This window comes from Arvicanthis niloticus, chromosome 15 (assembly GCF_011762505.2).
Source record: "Arvicanthis niloticus isolate mArvNil1 chromosome 15, mArvNil1.pat.X, whole genome shotgun sequence".
NCBI classification, from domain to species: domain Eukaryota; kingdom Metazoa; phylum Chordata; class Mammalia; order Rodentia; family Muridae; genus Arvicanthis; species Arvicanthis niloticus.
The window spans coordinates 57759564-57774962 of NC_047672.1; the positions used below are offsets into that span (position 1 = coordinate 57759564).

Below are 15399 nucleotides of genomic sequence, written 5' to 3' on the forward strand. Positions count from 1 at the left end.
AGGGGACCGTCCGGCTCCTCCGGGTTTGGGGGTCCCGCCCTCGCCCTTCCCACTGCGGCTTCCCCGTTATGAGGCCGCCGCTGCGTTTGAGTTTGGAGATGCAGTGCGGCACGTTCCAAGCACCGGGTCCCGGGAGGAGCGGGTGTCACGCCGCCGGACCTTGAGCCCTCCGACCCGGTCGAGCCGGGCGGGCACACGCACCTGCCGGGCTACGCTCGCGGCTGCGCCGACCGCCCGCTCCGCCCCGCCGGCCGCCGTGTGTTTACGTGGAGACGAAGATGGCGGCGGTGACCGCGGGGCCCGTGCAGCCCGGCACGAGTCGCCGGTGAGCGCCTAGGGTGTCCCGAGTGGCCGCGGAGCTCTGTCCGCCTGGTTCTAAACAGATCTTTCCTCTCCACTGCGTCCCAGCCTACCCTGCAGACGCCATGGAGGACGAGGAGAGGCAAAAGAAGCTGGCGGCTGGCAAGGCGAAGGTAGGAGCGCAGCGGCCGTGGGCCGCGTCGGGAGGCGGTGACCCGGGGCGGGGGCTGGGGGAGAGGCCGGGCCTCGGGGCTGCGGCTGGGGCTGGTGCGGGGGTCTGGGCTGGGATTGGGGCTGCAGAGCCGCCCCCTCTTGCTCCTGGTGGAGACCTGATGAGTGCACCGCCCGGCGGGCTCGGTTCCTTTCTCCCGGGTGCCACACAAAACCCTCTCTTACCCCGGCTATAAACGGCTAAGGAATTGCTTTGCAGCCTCCACCCTTTCACTTTCTGAAGGGAGTTTGGGGAGTCGGTGAGGCTTTGTGCTTTCCGGAGCCAGTGTTTAGGGTTTTTCTTTATTCCGGGAACACCCCTGCGCTGACCATCAGCCTACCTTCTTGAGGTGTCACGCTGGCACTCTTGGGTGTGTGTGATTGGCCTGTGACAGCTGCCTCGGCCGTGTCTTGAGTGTGCCACAAGTGCCAGCTGTGAACTTGCCTGTAGGGGCGGATTTTTTTTTAGAAGTGGTTCTTTGTATATTCGTGTTGGAGGTCTTTGTCATGGCACGCGCTTTTGTAGTGCGTGGAATGGAACTTCGGAGCACCGAAAGGTTCCATAAACTAAACAACACCTATAGAATTAATGCTTTAAATAATGTATTTGTTATTATGTATTTGGTAACTTTGATTTTGTGTGGGCATGATTATATGGCAAGTCATGTAAACAATCCAGACTTATATGTGGTATCTTTCATTTGGGCTTACTAAATAATTTGACACCGTTATGAATGGAATAGAATGATTTCTTTGTGAAATGACCTGTTTGGGCTTACCTTTGGACCCCCCTTGCTCCCCAAAATGAAGTTACCTTTAAAATATTATATTGTCTTTTTTAGACCTAATTGTTAGCAGTATAGATGGGGGTAATTATGTTATATTTTAAACTGTTTTTCCTATTGCTCTTGCTGTTTTTATGTCAACTCGACACAAGCTAGAGTCATCTGAGAGGCGGGACCCTTAATTGAGAAAATGTCTTCTTCAGATCAGGCAGTAGACATGTTTTTACTGATTGGTGTTGGAGGGCCCAGCCGGTTGTGGGTATTGTCAGTCTGGGCTGGTAGTCCCGGATTCTATAGGAAAGCAGGCTGAGCAAGTCAGTGAGCAACACCCCTCCATGCATCAGCTCCTCCGTTCAGGTTCCTGTTTGACTTCTTCTCTTGACTTCTTTTAATGATGAACCTTGATATGGAAGTGTTGTAAGCTAAATAAAACCCTTTCCTCTCCAAATTGCTTTGGTCATGAGGTTTCACCATAGCAATAGTAGCCCTAACAGAGACACCTACCTTCCTTTTTTCTTCTCTCACATCATTAACAAAGGAAGCAGGTCAGTAATGAATGAAGGGCCACATTGGAGAGAGAGAGAGAGACAGTGGTACATGTTCAGCGGTAGTTTGTTAAAGGAGCATGTGCAATAGCTAATGTCTAGATTATAGTTAGTTGATTTTACTTTACGTAAGGTCGAGATTTAAATGTGTCTGAGGGAGAAGCCCAGCTTTGCTTCCTGTTGTGCAGCCAAGGAACTGACTGGGCTCAGAGCATTGAAGGAATTGGAGGTGTAGTGTGCGTTCCTTTGTAAACATCGAGGCTTTGAGGAGATAGCAGATTTCCTCTCCTTGTTCTCTCACCCTTTCTATTTTAGCAGAGCCTTAGACTGTAGCCCGGGTCAGCCTAGAGCTCAGTGTGTAGTCCAGGCTTCAGACTCAATGGCAATCCTGTGTTAGCCTCCAAAGTGCTAGAATTTTATGTGTGCGAGCTATTGTGTCTAGGTAAGATAGATGTCTTACTGACTATTTCATAATTTCTGCTGCCTCCCCTAGATCTATTCTGTACTAAATATGTGTGAGGCATTCCTGCTGAGCTTGGTCTACCTTCACTAGACCTGTTTTATGATTAAATTGCTGCCAATAAATACTTGATTTATCTTTAAAATAGAATCTGAATTTGGTTTCTACGCATGTTTCTTTGTTTTTCAAAATTCTATCTTTCTTGGGGTGGGGGTGATGATTTGTTCACTGTGTGAACCGCATGCTGTACACGCATGGGTATACCAGGGCTCATATTTCCAGCAGCCACATAAAGCTGGACGTGGTAGCATGCATCTGTAACCCAGTGCTTGGAAGACAGTGACAGTGACAGACAGATCCCTGGTACTTCTGCCCAGTCCTCTAGCCAAAATACTAACCTTGAGTTTCATTTGGAGACCCTGTCCCAAAAAATAATATACAAGGTGGAAAGTGATAAGGGACACCAGCCTCTGACTTATACAAGCACAAGCATGTGTTCCCTCACATAACACACAGCCTTTGGGGACACAGTCTCTCTCTCTCTCTCTCTCAAAATTTATTTTATCTAAAATGTTAGTTTTTTCTAGAATTAAGCCTACTCTTCCCAGTGAGGGTTATATCCACGTGGCTTATAAGCAGTTTTAGTCATGCAACATACAGACATTGAGATAGCCTGTGGCAATGTGCAGACATTGAGATAGACAACATAAAGAAAATAATTTTCTTAGTTATATGAAGGAATATTATGCAGCCTTTATGTTTGTCGAGCCTGAAAGGAACATGGGTAGTAAAGGACAGCGTGTGTCTTCATAAGTATTTTTCATTTATGTGCATTTTTTCATCTGTATAAACATGCTGCCTTTAATTAGGAATGAAAAAAAAAAAAAAACCTATCGTAAATCTGATCAGTGACTGGGGTGGGTGTAGCTCTGTGCTGCAGTGTACAGCCCCGGATTCAGTCTCCATCATAAACTTTTAAAAACTAATTATTTGGCAAACCTATATTGGAGTCCCGTTTTATGGCAGGGATAGAAAACACAGATGCGGTGTTTGTCTCTGCCCTCAGTGGGTCAAAAGGCAGATTCGGGGTGATGAGTTGAGTGAGGGTGCTCTGTAGTAGGGGCTGTGGTGAGTTCTCCTTCCTATTTTGGTAAAATGTTTTAAATACTGTTCATTTCCTGGAACATTATACAAAGACACTCTGTTATTATGTTAATGCAGCTTATAATTATCTATCAGATAATGATTACTCAAGAAGATACTTGCTTATTGAATGAACAGAGTGGGAAGTGGGTCTTCCCTGCGTGCTTCTTGGTAAGTATGGCTATCACTTAGTAATCCAGAATTCTTAGTCTGCAGTTCTTCATTGCTGCTGTAAGAAAAGAACATATAAAGTCATTTTCCAAAACCTATTTAGAAGCTTGGTTCTCCATAGTTCCTACTTACTGGGCTTAATTATTGTCTTTGATAATTTGTTTTCATAAGTCACAATTCTTAAATCTTTTTCTTGGTAACTGATTGGTAGATTGTTTCATGAAAATTTCCATTCATCTAGAACACATACATGCTCACTTTAAAAATAACTTGTCATGTATATATTATAGTAGATTTTATGAGATGTTTTATACCAATCTAAATTCAGTACAGGAGAATAAATTATATATATATATATATATATATATATATATATATATATATGGTGCAAAATCATTCTACAAAGACTTTAAGCTGGGAAAATCACCACCAGTACTGCTAGGTTAAAGACTGTTGGGCTGACCAGCTCAGCCAGATCCAGGGCTTTGAGCTGGCCCATCCCAGTATCTGTCCCATCTGTGAGCTGCTGGAACTGGTGAAATGGGTGGTCCTGCAGATCCAAAGCTCAAGACCTGCAATCACATAGCACAACAGGATATCCTAGAGGAGTCAGTGTGAGGATGACGGTCCAGTATGGATGGTGTCATAGAAGCCAGAGGCCTTGAGCCAGACCAGTGACTTGTAATGCATGTTTCCAAGTAAAGGTGTGTGGACAAAAGGGTTTACTGTGGGCACACTTTGACACACCACAGCTTACATGACAAGATGTTTGCAATGACAAGATGTTTTCTGTGCTTTGATTTGCTTCTTTCTTTCTTTCTTTCTTTCTTTCTTTCTTTCTTTCTTTCTCTTCCTGGGGAGGCTACAAGGTCAAAGAGCAGATACAAAGGGACACAGTGATGAGAGGAATTTGCATGGGTAATGTGAAAATGACAAAGAATCAATAAAAAGTTAAAAAAATGTTATTTCCCCAAAGGTTATGTGTACAAACTGATTCGTGGAGATGTGGTGATGGCTATGTTCATGAGACACACCTTTTGTTTCTGTGAGGGTATTCCTTGAGAGCTTTAACCAGGCAGGAAAGACCCATCCTGACTGAGAGCAGTGGCATCCTACAGGCTGTAGAAGGCTAGGGGAGTAATGACTTCCCTTTCCTCTGCTTCCTGTTTGAAACCATGGGCCAGCCATTCTGGCTACCATGCCTTCCCACCACAGAGGATGGAGCCCTCTGAACTGGGAGATAGCCTAAGCCCTTCTTCCCTCCCTTAAGTTGCTTTTTTCAGGTATTTGGTCTCAGTAACAAGAAAAGTAACTAACATGAAGGATGTCCGGCAGAAAGCACCCAGGTCTAGCGCTGCTCCCGTTTTTATGGTCCCAACCCATCTCCCCATCCCCAAAATATTTCTTTTATGATTAGGGAAAAATTTTCAATACCATTTTTAAAAATAATAAAACCTTATTGATATGATCAGTGTGTGCTATCTGACGTGACTGTCCCACAGAGGAGCATGTCAGTGTAACTAGGTCTCGGACTGCAGTGTGGTCCTGGATCTGTGCTGCTTTACTCCAGCCTTGCTTGTGTCACATGTAGCTGGCGGTCTATATTAGTAGGCATTTGGGGATGTCCTTTTTTTGTTTTTGTTTTGTTGTTTTTTTAATGGAAAGTGTCATGTAGCCCAGGCTGGCCTTGAACTCCTGCTCCTCCCGTCTGTCTCCAGCTGCAGATGGGTCCTCCAGGCCCTCCAGGCCCTCCAGGCCCTCCAGGCCCTCCAGGCCCTGTGGGTCCCCCTTGCACTTTTGTCTCTTATCCTTTCTGCTGTGCTTAGTTCTCAGTGCCGTGGGCGGAGCATCGGGCCCCACTCCTTTCCTTTGCTGTCTTAGATTTGCAGCCACTGAAGAACCCAGAAAGTGGGGTTCATAGATTAGTTTGTGAAAATTCCAAGGAGAACAGAGCCAAGCAGAGCACACTTCTCAGCCGTATTTGTTTTTACTTCTTGGTTGTCTTTGGGTTTGCTGTGGGGTCCTCAGGATTATAAAAAGCCTGTTCCCTGGAGAGAGAAGACATTACCAGATTATTAAGTATTTTCAGACCCAGGCAAACCCTGTTTACTATGCAATGGTCAGGAATGGCACCACAGAGGCTGTCCTGTGTGGAACCAGGCATTTCAGCTCCATTTTAAATGACTTACTTTTTCCAAGTAAAATTACTTGGAAATTTACTGTTATACACAGTGTATTATAATGCAATTATATCTTTAAATCATATTAGGAATATTTTTAAATGATTGGTACATATAGCACAATTTTTAAAACGAAAGTTCCATGCCAGCAAGACAGTGCTTTATATAATAGACATTGTTTAGTGAATTAGTTAAAGTTCTTAGCTTCTTCATTTAGTAACCAGCGGTTATGATTTTTATGTGTTCGCCAAGCATTTAGGGTTTGAGTAGTACCGGGTATATGAAAAAAGAAAAGGGCTTTTCTTTCTTTTCTTTTCTTTTTTTCTTTGTTGATAACCAGGGTTTTCATCTTCTGTACAGTTGTTCCTTGGGTTTTCATGTGCACGTTTTTCCTGTCTTCCTGTTTTCCTTTAAGCGTTTTTTAGGTGTGACATGGTGTATCTAGTCTAGCATTCTCAGCAGTGTGGGAGTTGATGCCTTAATCATTCACAGCACACAGACCAGGAATTTAAAAGTTGTTCATTATCTGCAGGTCTCACTGAAGTGAGAGAAACTGCATGTGACAGAGCCTGGGCAGGACAAGCTTCTTCCAAGGCAAGGCCTCTGGAATAAACCCCCAGTGGCAAAACACAGGGGTGAAAAAGACAGAAGGGAAACATGCGCTGTTTGAACAGTCTTTGTCCCACCAAGTCACAGTCCTCCTCTGGCTGTCGTTTTCCACATGCTGTTACTCAGCAATGGCAGTTACTGTCCGTCAAGCCAAAGGGGTTGGGTGACAAACAAACTCATTCCAGGGTTATCCCATGACAAGAGTCGAACAAAGATCTTTTAAAACAATGTCCTATTTCAAGATTCATTCACTTGATTGTATGTGTGTGAATGTTTTCCCTGCTTGTATGTATGTGCACTAGAGCCCTCCCAGTTTAGAGGGTGTTGGATCCCCTGGAACTAGAGTTATGGGTGTGTGAACCTCCATGTGGGTGCTGGGAACCAAATCAAGGTTTCTGCAAAAACAAGTGCTCCTAACTGCTGAGCTATCATTCCAGGCTGGCCTTGAACTCAGAGATATGCCTGCCTCTGCCTCTGCCTCCCCAGTGCTGGGATTAAAGGTGGGTGTGACCACCGCTCAGCTAAAACTTTAACTTTTTAACTTGAAAAACTACTGAAAATTTGAAAGTCTGTTAGTTTGTTATAAAGTTTGGGTCTCTCTCTCTCTCTCTCTCTCTCTCTCTCTCTCTCTCTGTGTGTGTGTGTGTGTGTGTGTAGGTCTATGAGAGGGTGAGAATATATGTAATACTGTACTCTGGCCTAGTGTTAAAGGCTCTAGGACTTTGGACATTTATTCTCTCGTTTGTTTTAAACACAACTACAACTATAGACTTTTACTTAGCAAGCATTTATTTAAATTCTTGCAAATTGTGCCTTATTGTCTACAAGAAGAATCTTGTTACAGCACATGGATCACAAACTTATGCTTTGAAGGCATTAGTAAAATACTGATAGAAATCTTGGATATGAAAAAGCTAGTGTTGGATTATTATTTTTTAAATTTAGATAAGACTCACCTAAGCACAAACCATTCTGAAACAAGCTTTTTAGTGGCATAACCTTTAATATTATACAATTATATCTATGCCTATTCTTACCAAACCAGAATAAAACCTTGTGCTGTAGATATTTTCATTCCCCTGTCTCTCTAGCTTGGTAGTCACTGAATGATATTCCAATTGATTTGTTTATACTTCATCCATTGATACTGATTTAGGTGGTTTTCACCTTTAGTCTGTGGTGGTTCGTGCTGCTGTAACAGTTGTGTACAAATACTGGAGTACCTGCTCATCTCTCTGCTCTGTTTCCCAGGAGTGAGACTCTGGTCATGTGCGGATTGCATTGATGTGTTTGCAGGTATCTCAAGTCACGGTGGACAGTAGCTGTACTGTTGTCCGTCCTGTTTACAGTGTCTAAGAATTTAGCTTCTTCTTGTCACATTAACATGGGTGTCTTCTTTTTTAAGTTATGAGAAGCAGCCCGAGTAGATGCAGAGTGGGATTTAGTTCAGGGTTTCCCAGTTACTAATGAAGAAAATCTTCTTATGTGCTTATTTTGGCCATTAGTGGATCTTCAGAAAAATAAAGTCTTCGTCCACATTTAACAATGCCTTTCCCATCTTATTTTATATATTATATAATTCTGTACACACACACACACACACACACACACACACACACACACACGGTGCATATATATTTATGTGCCAGGAATGGACAGACAGAAACATACATTCTCAGTGGAGTTACCTTCCTGGGCTTATACAATGTAAATTTTTGCTAGCCACAAATAAAGTTTTTGGTGAGTAGATTGGAGCATGTATTAACCTTGGTTATATTGTTGACCAGTGACTGTTTGTTCCACCATCAGCTGTTTCACAAGTGCATGCTGTTTGGTTAAGCAGGCACCTGTTGGTTTTTGGCTTAGTCATTGAAATACATGACTACAATAGAAGTATATGTATGTTTCACTAATGAAAGATATTTTTGTTATAATATTGTATCCTCTTAAAAAATTTCACAGTAGTTGTCACTAAAATATAACTTAAAGCACTTGATGCCTGTCTAAGCATGGTACATAGACTGTTTGGTTTATACATGAATTAATAGATTCAAAAGTGTTAAATATTTAGACTATCTAGAAATTAGCATTGTTCCAAGAGTGGTTTTGGGAGGTTATGTAAATCTGCAGTCTGTTCTGTACTCTGTAGTATTCTCTTATCCCTTTAGTTCTTGAGCAGTGTGATATGTTTCCAGTTCATGGTTGTGAGTTCTTCTGTGCATTGCTGTTCACTGAGACTTTATGTTGTTCAAGTGTCTGTACGTCTGGGGTGGTTCTGTCCTCCTTTCAAGAAGAAGGTTTTTTTTTTTTTTTTAACTAGTGTTATGCCATGGAATTAGCTAATAAAATGAAAACTCTGACAACACTGTCGGGGATGGGAGACAGAGCACAGGGGCTAAGAATTTGTGCTGCTCTTGTAGAAGACCTCAGTTTGGTTCCCCGCTTCCACACAGTGGCTCAGCCACCCTTAAGTTCAGTTGTGGGCCGTCCATTGCCTTCTGACATCAGTGGGCAGCAGTCACGCATGTTGTACACGCAGGCAGAACACTGACACATTAAATTAATAAATTTAAAGAAAAAAAAGACACAGTCAGGCTGTTGCATGTTTGAGAGTGTCAGCCATTGACACAGTCAGGCTCTTGTATGTTTAAGAGTGTCAGCCATTAACACAGTTGGGCTATTGCATGTTTGAGAGTGTCAGCCATTGACACAGTCGGGCTATTGCATGTTTCAGAGCGTCAGCCATTGACACAGTCAGGCTGTTGCATGTTTGAGAGTGTCAGCCATTGACACAGTCAGGCTCTTGCGTGTTTCAGAGCGTCAGCCATTGTTTTCATCTGTGTCATGCTGGAACTCAGATGATTAAGGTGAACAGCAGAAACTGAGGTCAGAGACGTAACAGTTAAGGAGGAACCATGTGAGCCACTGAACATAGAACAGCTTCAATTGTAGAAGTCGTGGGAGCTGTTTAAAGAAGTCGTGCTTGGTTTTATACTTTGTCTCACCTCTGAGAAGTTCCTTTCAAGTACTGCATCCATTTTCAAACAGATACATTGCTACCAGGGCAATAATGCATTAATTGTTATATAAAGAACATTAAGATCTTTATTTAAACACACACACACACACACTTACACACACACACACTTGAACAGATAAACACAAAGCTGTTTACTTCAGGTGGGTTTCTGTGTTTTGAGACAAAAGCTAAGATGAACAAAGGAGAGCTGTTGCACAGATGGATCAGGACAGAGGAGGATAGCTGGGTTCCATGGGGCTGGAGAAACTGCTCGACTGCTGCTGTCTCCCTCACTTGTCTCACTTTCTTAGTATCCTTTATTCCTTCCTTTTCAGATCAGTTTTCTTTGGCTCTACTTGCCTACGCCTGACCAAAAGCAAGAGGATGAATTCCTAGATCTGTTCTATCCAGTGGAGCCTCCAAATATGTTTTAAAACTAAAAGAGGGGGCAAATAGCTGGGCTGGTGGTACAATTCCTGTAGTTGTAGCAGAAGCAGGGGGATCAAGAGGTCCAGGCTAGCTGGGAGAAAGGCAGCGCAGTGGGAGTAGGGGACACAAAGAATAACTGCTTCGCACCGGAGGCCTGTCTGCTTACAGAGTAACTGCATAGCCACGTGTTACTATGTTAGAAGCACCTGGGAAATGTGTTTAAAAGTTTTGATGTCTAGGTCACATGGCTTACCAAAATAAAAATTTAGGGTAAGAAGCCAACTTCGTTATTCTGAAAACCAGTGAACAGTAAGGCTTGGGTACCACTTGCAGAACCAGTTTTTTTTTTTTTTTTTTTTTTTTTGACTCTGCTCCACTAAGCAATTTCATAGTTTGATTTATTGTACAGCAGTTACTTTACTTGGTGTGAATCTGAGGAAGTAGGGATCATCTAGTGTAACAACAGCAGCAATAAAACCCTGGCTGTGCTGGGGAACCAGGAAAGTGCTCGTGTCTGCATACTGTTGAGTAGGGTGCACAGTGCACGTTAGAGGTTGTCTGAGCAGAACAACTAAGATCCAGTGAGTAAGACATCATGCACTGATCTTAGACTCCTCCACTGGGATGTTTCCCTTGTCTTTCTAGAGAGTTTACTACCTCTGCTGCTGTGCTGTGACAAAATGCAACTTGTATAAGAGTTTATTTTGATGTATGGTACCAAAGTATTAATGCTGTAACGGTGAGGTCCTCATGGCAGTGGACAGTCATTTTGGCCATTAGAGTACAAGGTAGAGAGCTCACATCTTGAGGCACAGACACGCAGTAGAGTGAGTGAACTGATAGTGAATCTTTACACTCTCAGTGCTCTGCTCTAGGGACATACTGCCTCCAACCAGGCCACACCTCCTGCATGTCCCACACAGCACTCCTGACGGAGACCACGTGTTCAAATACATAAGCCTCTGGGGGAGCATTCTCTTTCAAGCCTCCACAACCTCTTAGTTCCCTGATTTCAATAGAAGAATCTAATGGATTCATGCTTTCTTATCACAGTGAAGTAGGTGGAGAATCAGGGTTGCTGTGGATGGTAGAGGCCGTGCTCACTGCTGCTTTCCTAGAAAGTTAGTTCTGCATACTTTAGACCTATGTTTCATTTACAATAGAATACATTCAGTGTGCCCATAAGGTGAAGATAATAATGAAAGAACATTTCTGTACTTAGCATCAGTTAGAGGTTATGCAGGTTTAGTAAGGTGCAGCTGCAGGTTCTTCTCCAAGGTCTAGAGTTTCACAAGCCTTGGGTAGTTAGCTACTTTTCCAATGTTACTCATGAGTTCTCTCATTCAGTGAGCTTTAAGTCAAATTAGAGAGCTGTTGGTTACCACCAAGATATGCTTGCCACTAAAACGCCCTTAGGGTTATCATACCATGCAAGTCACTCTTGTTGTGGTACATAGGAGCTGTAGCTGGGTAGTATTGGTAGCTTCCTCCTATGGAAGCTTGTGTGGTACTTTCTTGTACCATAAAAGCTAGTTCTCAGAGAGGAGGCTACCTACAACAGTTATATATTGAAAAAAAATACACATTCACATTCTCATATTCTTTCCCTCCCATCTTCTTACTATGTAGCTTGGCTGGCCAGGAACTCACTATATGTAGAAAAAGTTGTTCTCAAACAGAAGAGAGATCTGCCTGTCTCTGCCTCATCAGTGCTGGGATTAAAGATTACCATGTCTGGCTACTGACCTACTATTGCCAACCAGGCTACACCTCCTAAAGGATCCATTCCCTCTCACAATAGCAGTACCAGCTGAGACCAGGTATTCCAAGCATGAGTCAGCTGGAGGCCAGTAGGGACCCAAGCCGTGCCACTGACTTGCTTTTAGGCAGGTAATTAATACTCATCCTTGTACGTTGGCTTCCATATCCTTTTCTTGGTATTGTCTGACCTCTCCCTACATCTTCACTCAAATCAAACATTTCTGTTTCAGGCTCTTCCAAAAACTATATTCTTAAAAAAATCTAAAACCATGTTTTGTTGCTTGAAATGATGTATTTGTGTGTTTCTTTTCTTTTCCCTTCCCTTCCTTTCCCTTCCCTTCCCTTCCCTTCCCTTCTCTTTTCTTTTCTTTCCTTCTTGCATTACAGTTCATCAAAGTAGGGTTTTTGACCAAGTATGTTCTGTCCGTCATGGTGTGCTCTCTGGCTTAGCACAAGAGTGGCTACAGGATAGACAGCACACATTTATTTAAAAAATGAACTGTGTGTTAACTACCTAAGACATGCCAAGTTCCATCCTTCATCTGTGTACTGCTGAGCAGCTTTCTCTCTTCTGGAGTGCTTTCGAGAAAATCGGTGTATATCGTCGGATTTCTATACTACTTCTTCTCTATAGGACTCAAATGTTTAAGAAGTCATGCTCAAACTTTTATCTCATTTAATTTTTATAGTCTGATGAAGTAACATTCTGGCCTAGATTAAAAGGTCCTAATGTTAGGAACACATATTTTGACTAGTGTCTTCCAGAGCCTGGCAAACCCTTAATGAACAAAGAAAACTAAGCAGATTATAAGCAGTCGTTTGAAAAAAAAAATGGCACTATAGAAATTAGCATATTTTCATATGTCATAGGATGTTCTGAGTATTCTTTTTCTGGTAATGATTATTTATGATATTATAATTCTGGAGTTTAGGAATACATGGCTGTTTAGTCTTTTCTTCCTGTTCTAGTTAGAGTAAGGCATTGGCTTGGGATCTGAACCAGTTTTGAAAGACAAATGTATATGGACACAGTATCTTTCCAGAAAATCTTGCAACTATTTCTGTGACTACATATGTTAACATTTTTATAATTGGCTTCCAAATGGCAAACACAGATGGCTAGTGTCTGAATTTCCAGCATGTTTTAGAATAAATGTTTTCTCAGTAAGTTAAAGTGTATCACTTCAGTGTCAGGTGGTTACCCAATTGAGTAGGGTTTTTTTTTTTTTTTTTTTTTTTTTTCTGTCAACTTATCATTTTCAGGCTTAAAATAAAAATAAATAGCCAAAAATTTGAATATGTAAGATAATCTTGTTTCTTCTTTTGTTTCTTTTAGTTTTTTAAAAGTTTGATTAGTTGATTGATTGGTTTTTACTTATTCACTTTAAATCCTGCTCACTGCCCCTCTCCTACCACCCTTTTCCCCATCTCCCACTCCCTTTCTCTGAGTTACTGGTTCCCCCCACCCCCACCCCCATAGGTATCCCCTCACCCTGGCACATTGAGTCTCTGCCAGCCTAGGCTCATGCTTCCCCACTGAGGGCAGGTGAGGCAGCCCAGCTAGAAAAACATATCCCACATACAGGCAATAGCTTTTGGGGTAGCTCCCATTCCAGTTGTTCAGGACCCACATGAAGACCAAGTTGCACATCTGCTACATAAGTGTAGGGAGTCCTAGGTTCAGCCCATGTATATTCTTTGGTTGGTGGTTCAGACTGACAACCCCAAGGGTTCAGGTTAGTTGACTCTGTTGGTCTACTGTGGAGTTTCTATCCCCTTTGGGCCAGCAATTCTTCCTCCTATTCTCCCATAAGAGTCTCCAAGCATCATTTACTGGCTGTGGGTGTCTGCATCTGTCTGAGTCAGGTGCTGGGTGGAGCCTCTCAGAGAACATCCATGCTAGGCTCCTGTCTGCAAGCATAACAGAGTATCATTATTAGTGTCAGGGATTGGTGCTTGCTTATGGGATGGCTCTCAAATTGGGTTGGTCATTGGTTGGCCATTCTCCCAGTTTCTACTTCATCAGCCATGCCTGCATTTCTTAGAGATAGGATAAATTTGGGGTCAAAAGTTTTGTGGGTGGGTTGGTGTCCCTATTGCTCCACTGGGCTTTCTGCCTTGCTACAGGAGATGGCCTCTTCAGATTCTGTATCCTCCATTCTGTGAGTCACAGCTAAGGTCACCCCCATTGAGTAAGGCTACCTTACTTTATCCCAGGTTTCTGTCTCATTTTGGAGATGTCCCCCCACCTTCCCACGCTTGTCAGTTGCAAAATTTCCATTCATTTTCATAGCTATCTAGCCATCTCTCCTGTCCCTCCCCACGCCTGACCCTGAATCCTCCCTTCTTCTTTCTATCCCCTCTCCCACCCACTTCTTTCCCTTCGTCTGCCTCTTATGACTATTTCCCCTTTTAAGTGAGATTCAAGCTTCCTTGCTTGGGCCTTCCTTCTTGTTTAGCTTCTTTGGGTCTATGGAGTGTAACATGGTACTTGTATTTTATGGCTAATATCCACTTATAAGTGAGTACATACCATGCATATCCTTTGGGACTGGGTTCCCTCACTCAGGATGATAATCTCAAGTTCCCTCCATTTGCCTGCCATATTCATGATATCTTTGTTTTTAATAGTTGAATAATATTCTATTGTATAGATGTACCACATTTTCTGTATCTGTTTTTCTGTTGAGGGACATCTAGGTTGTTTCCAGTTTCTAGCTGCTGTGAACATCGTTGAGCAAATGCCTTTGTGAGATGTTGAAGCATCTTTTGGGTATATGCCCAGGAGTGGTATAGTTGGGTCTTGAGGTAGAATTATTCCCAGTTTTCTGAAAAAACACCAAATTAATTTCCAAAGTGTCTGTGCAAGTTTGCACTCCCACCAGCAAAGGAGGAGTGTTTCTCTTGCTACACATCCTTGTCACCATGTGCTGTTGTTTTTTGAGTTTTTTATCTTAGCCATTCTGATAGGTGTAGGATGGAACCTCACAGTTGTTTTGATTTACATTTCTCTGATGACTAAAGAGTTTGAAAAAAATTTTAATAGCTTCTTGGCCATTTGAGATTCCTCTGTTAAGAATTCTCTGTTTAGCTCTGGACCCCATTTTTAAATTGGTTAACTTGGGTTGTTGGTGTCTAACTTCTTGAGTTCTTTATAAATTTTGGATATTGGCCCTCTGTCAGATGTAGGGTTGGTGACGATCCTTTGGTTGTTGTTTTGTCCAGTTGCCAGTGTCCTTTGCCTTACAGAAGCTTCCCAGTTTCATGAGGTGTCCCATTTATCAATTGTTGATCTTAGAGCATTGATGCGGTAGATACTGCAGATAAAATTACCCATGACCTGAGATCAGTATTTCTATTTTGGTCAAGCTTCAAAAAGGGCATATATAGCTTGACCATGCTAGCCTTTTTTTCCCCCTGGGAATACTTTTATTCCTGCCCATTATGTTAAAGCCTTTCTTCAATAACATTAACATGTTGGCAGCCAAGTACATGGCTTGAACCTGAAAATGGACCCCCAGACAGAATTATTAAATTAACAGGCTGGCAAGCCAAGGACGGTAAGATTCTACACAGAGCTTTACTAACCTAAGACTGAAGTGCATTGCTTTTGATAATGTATATTCCATGACAGGTAAGGAAGGCATTCTTGGCAGAATGACCTAAGACAAGCTCAGTCTTGTTAATGAAATAAAAAAATGGGGAGAGGCGGAGAGCCTTTGGGGCAGCTTGGCAAGAATCTGACCTGGGCCAAGGACAAGGAAAGGGGCTGCTTGGCAGGAATATG

The 15399-nt window shown here is 42.7% G+C and overlaps 1 protein-coding gene across 5 annotated transcripts in view; it reads left to right on the forward strand.

Annotated features, from left to right (window-relative positions):
- The first annotated feature begins 256 nt into the window (after nucleotides 1-256).
- Akap9 (A-kinase anchoring protein 9) overlaps nucleotides 257-15399 on the forward strand; it is a 142505-nt gene continuing 127362 nt past the window's right edge. For 4 of the 5 annotated variants that reach the window (XM_076913076.1, XM_034519015.1, XM_076913079.1 and 1 more), the window contains exon 1: nucleotides 259-473. In XM_076913076.1, coding sequence (XP_076769191.1) covers nucleotides 426-473 — 48 coding nt within the window. In that variant the 5' untranslated portion in view covers nucleotides 259-425. Of the gene's footprint in view, nucleotides 474-15399 lie in introns of all 5 variants that reach the window. The other variant, XM_076913077.1, reaches the window with a different exon arrangement.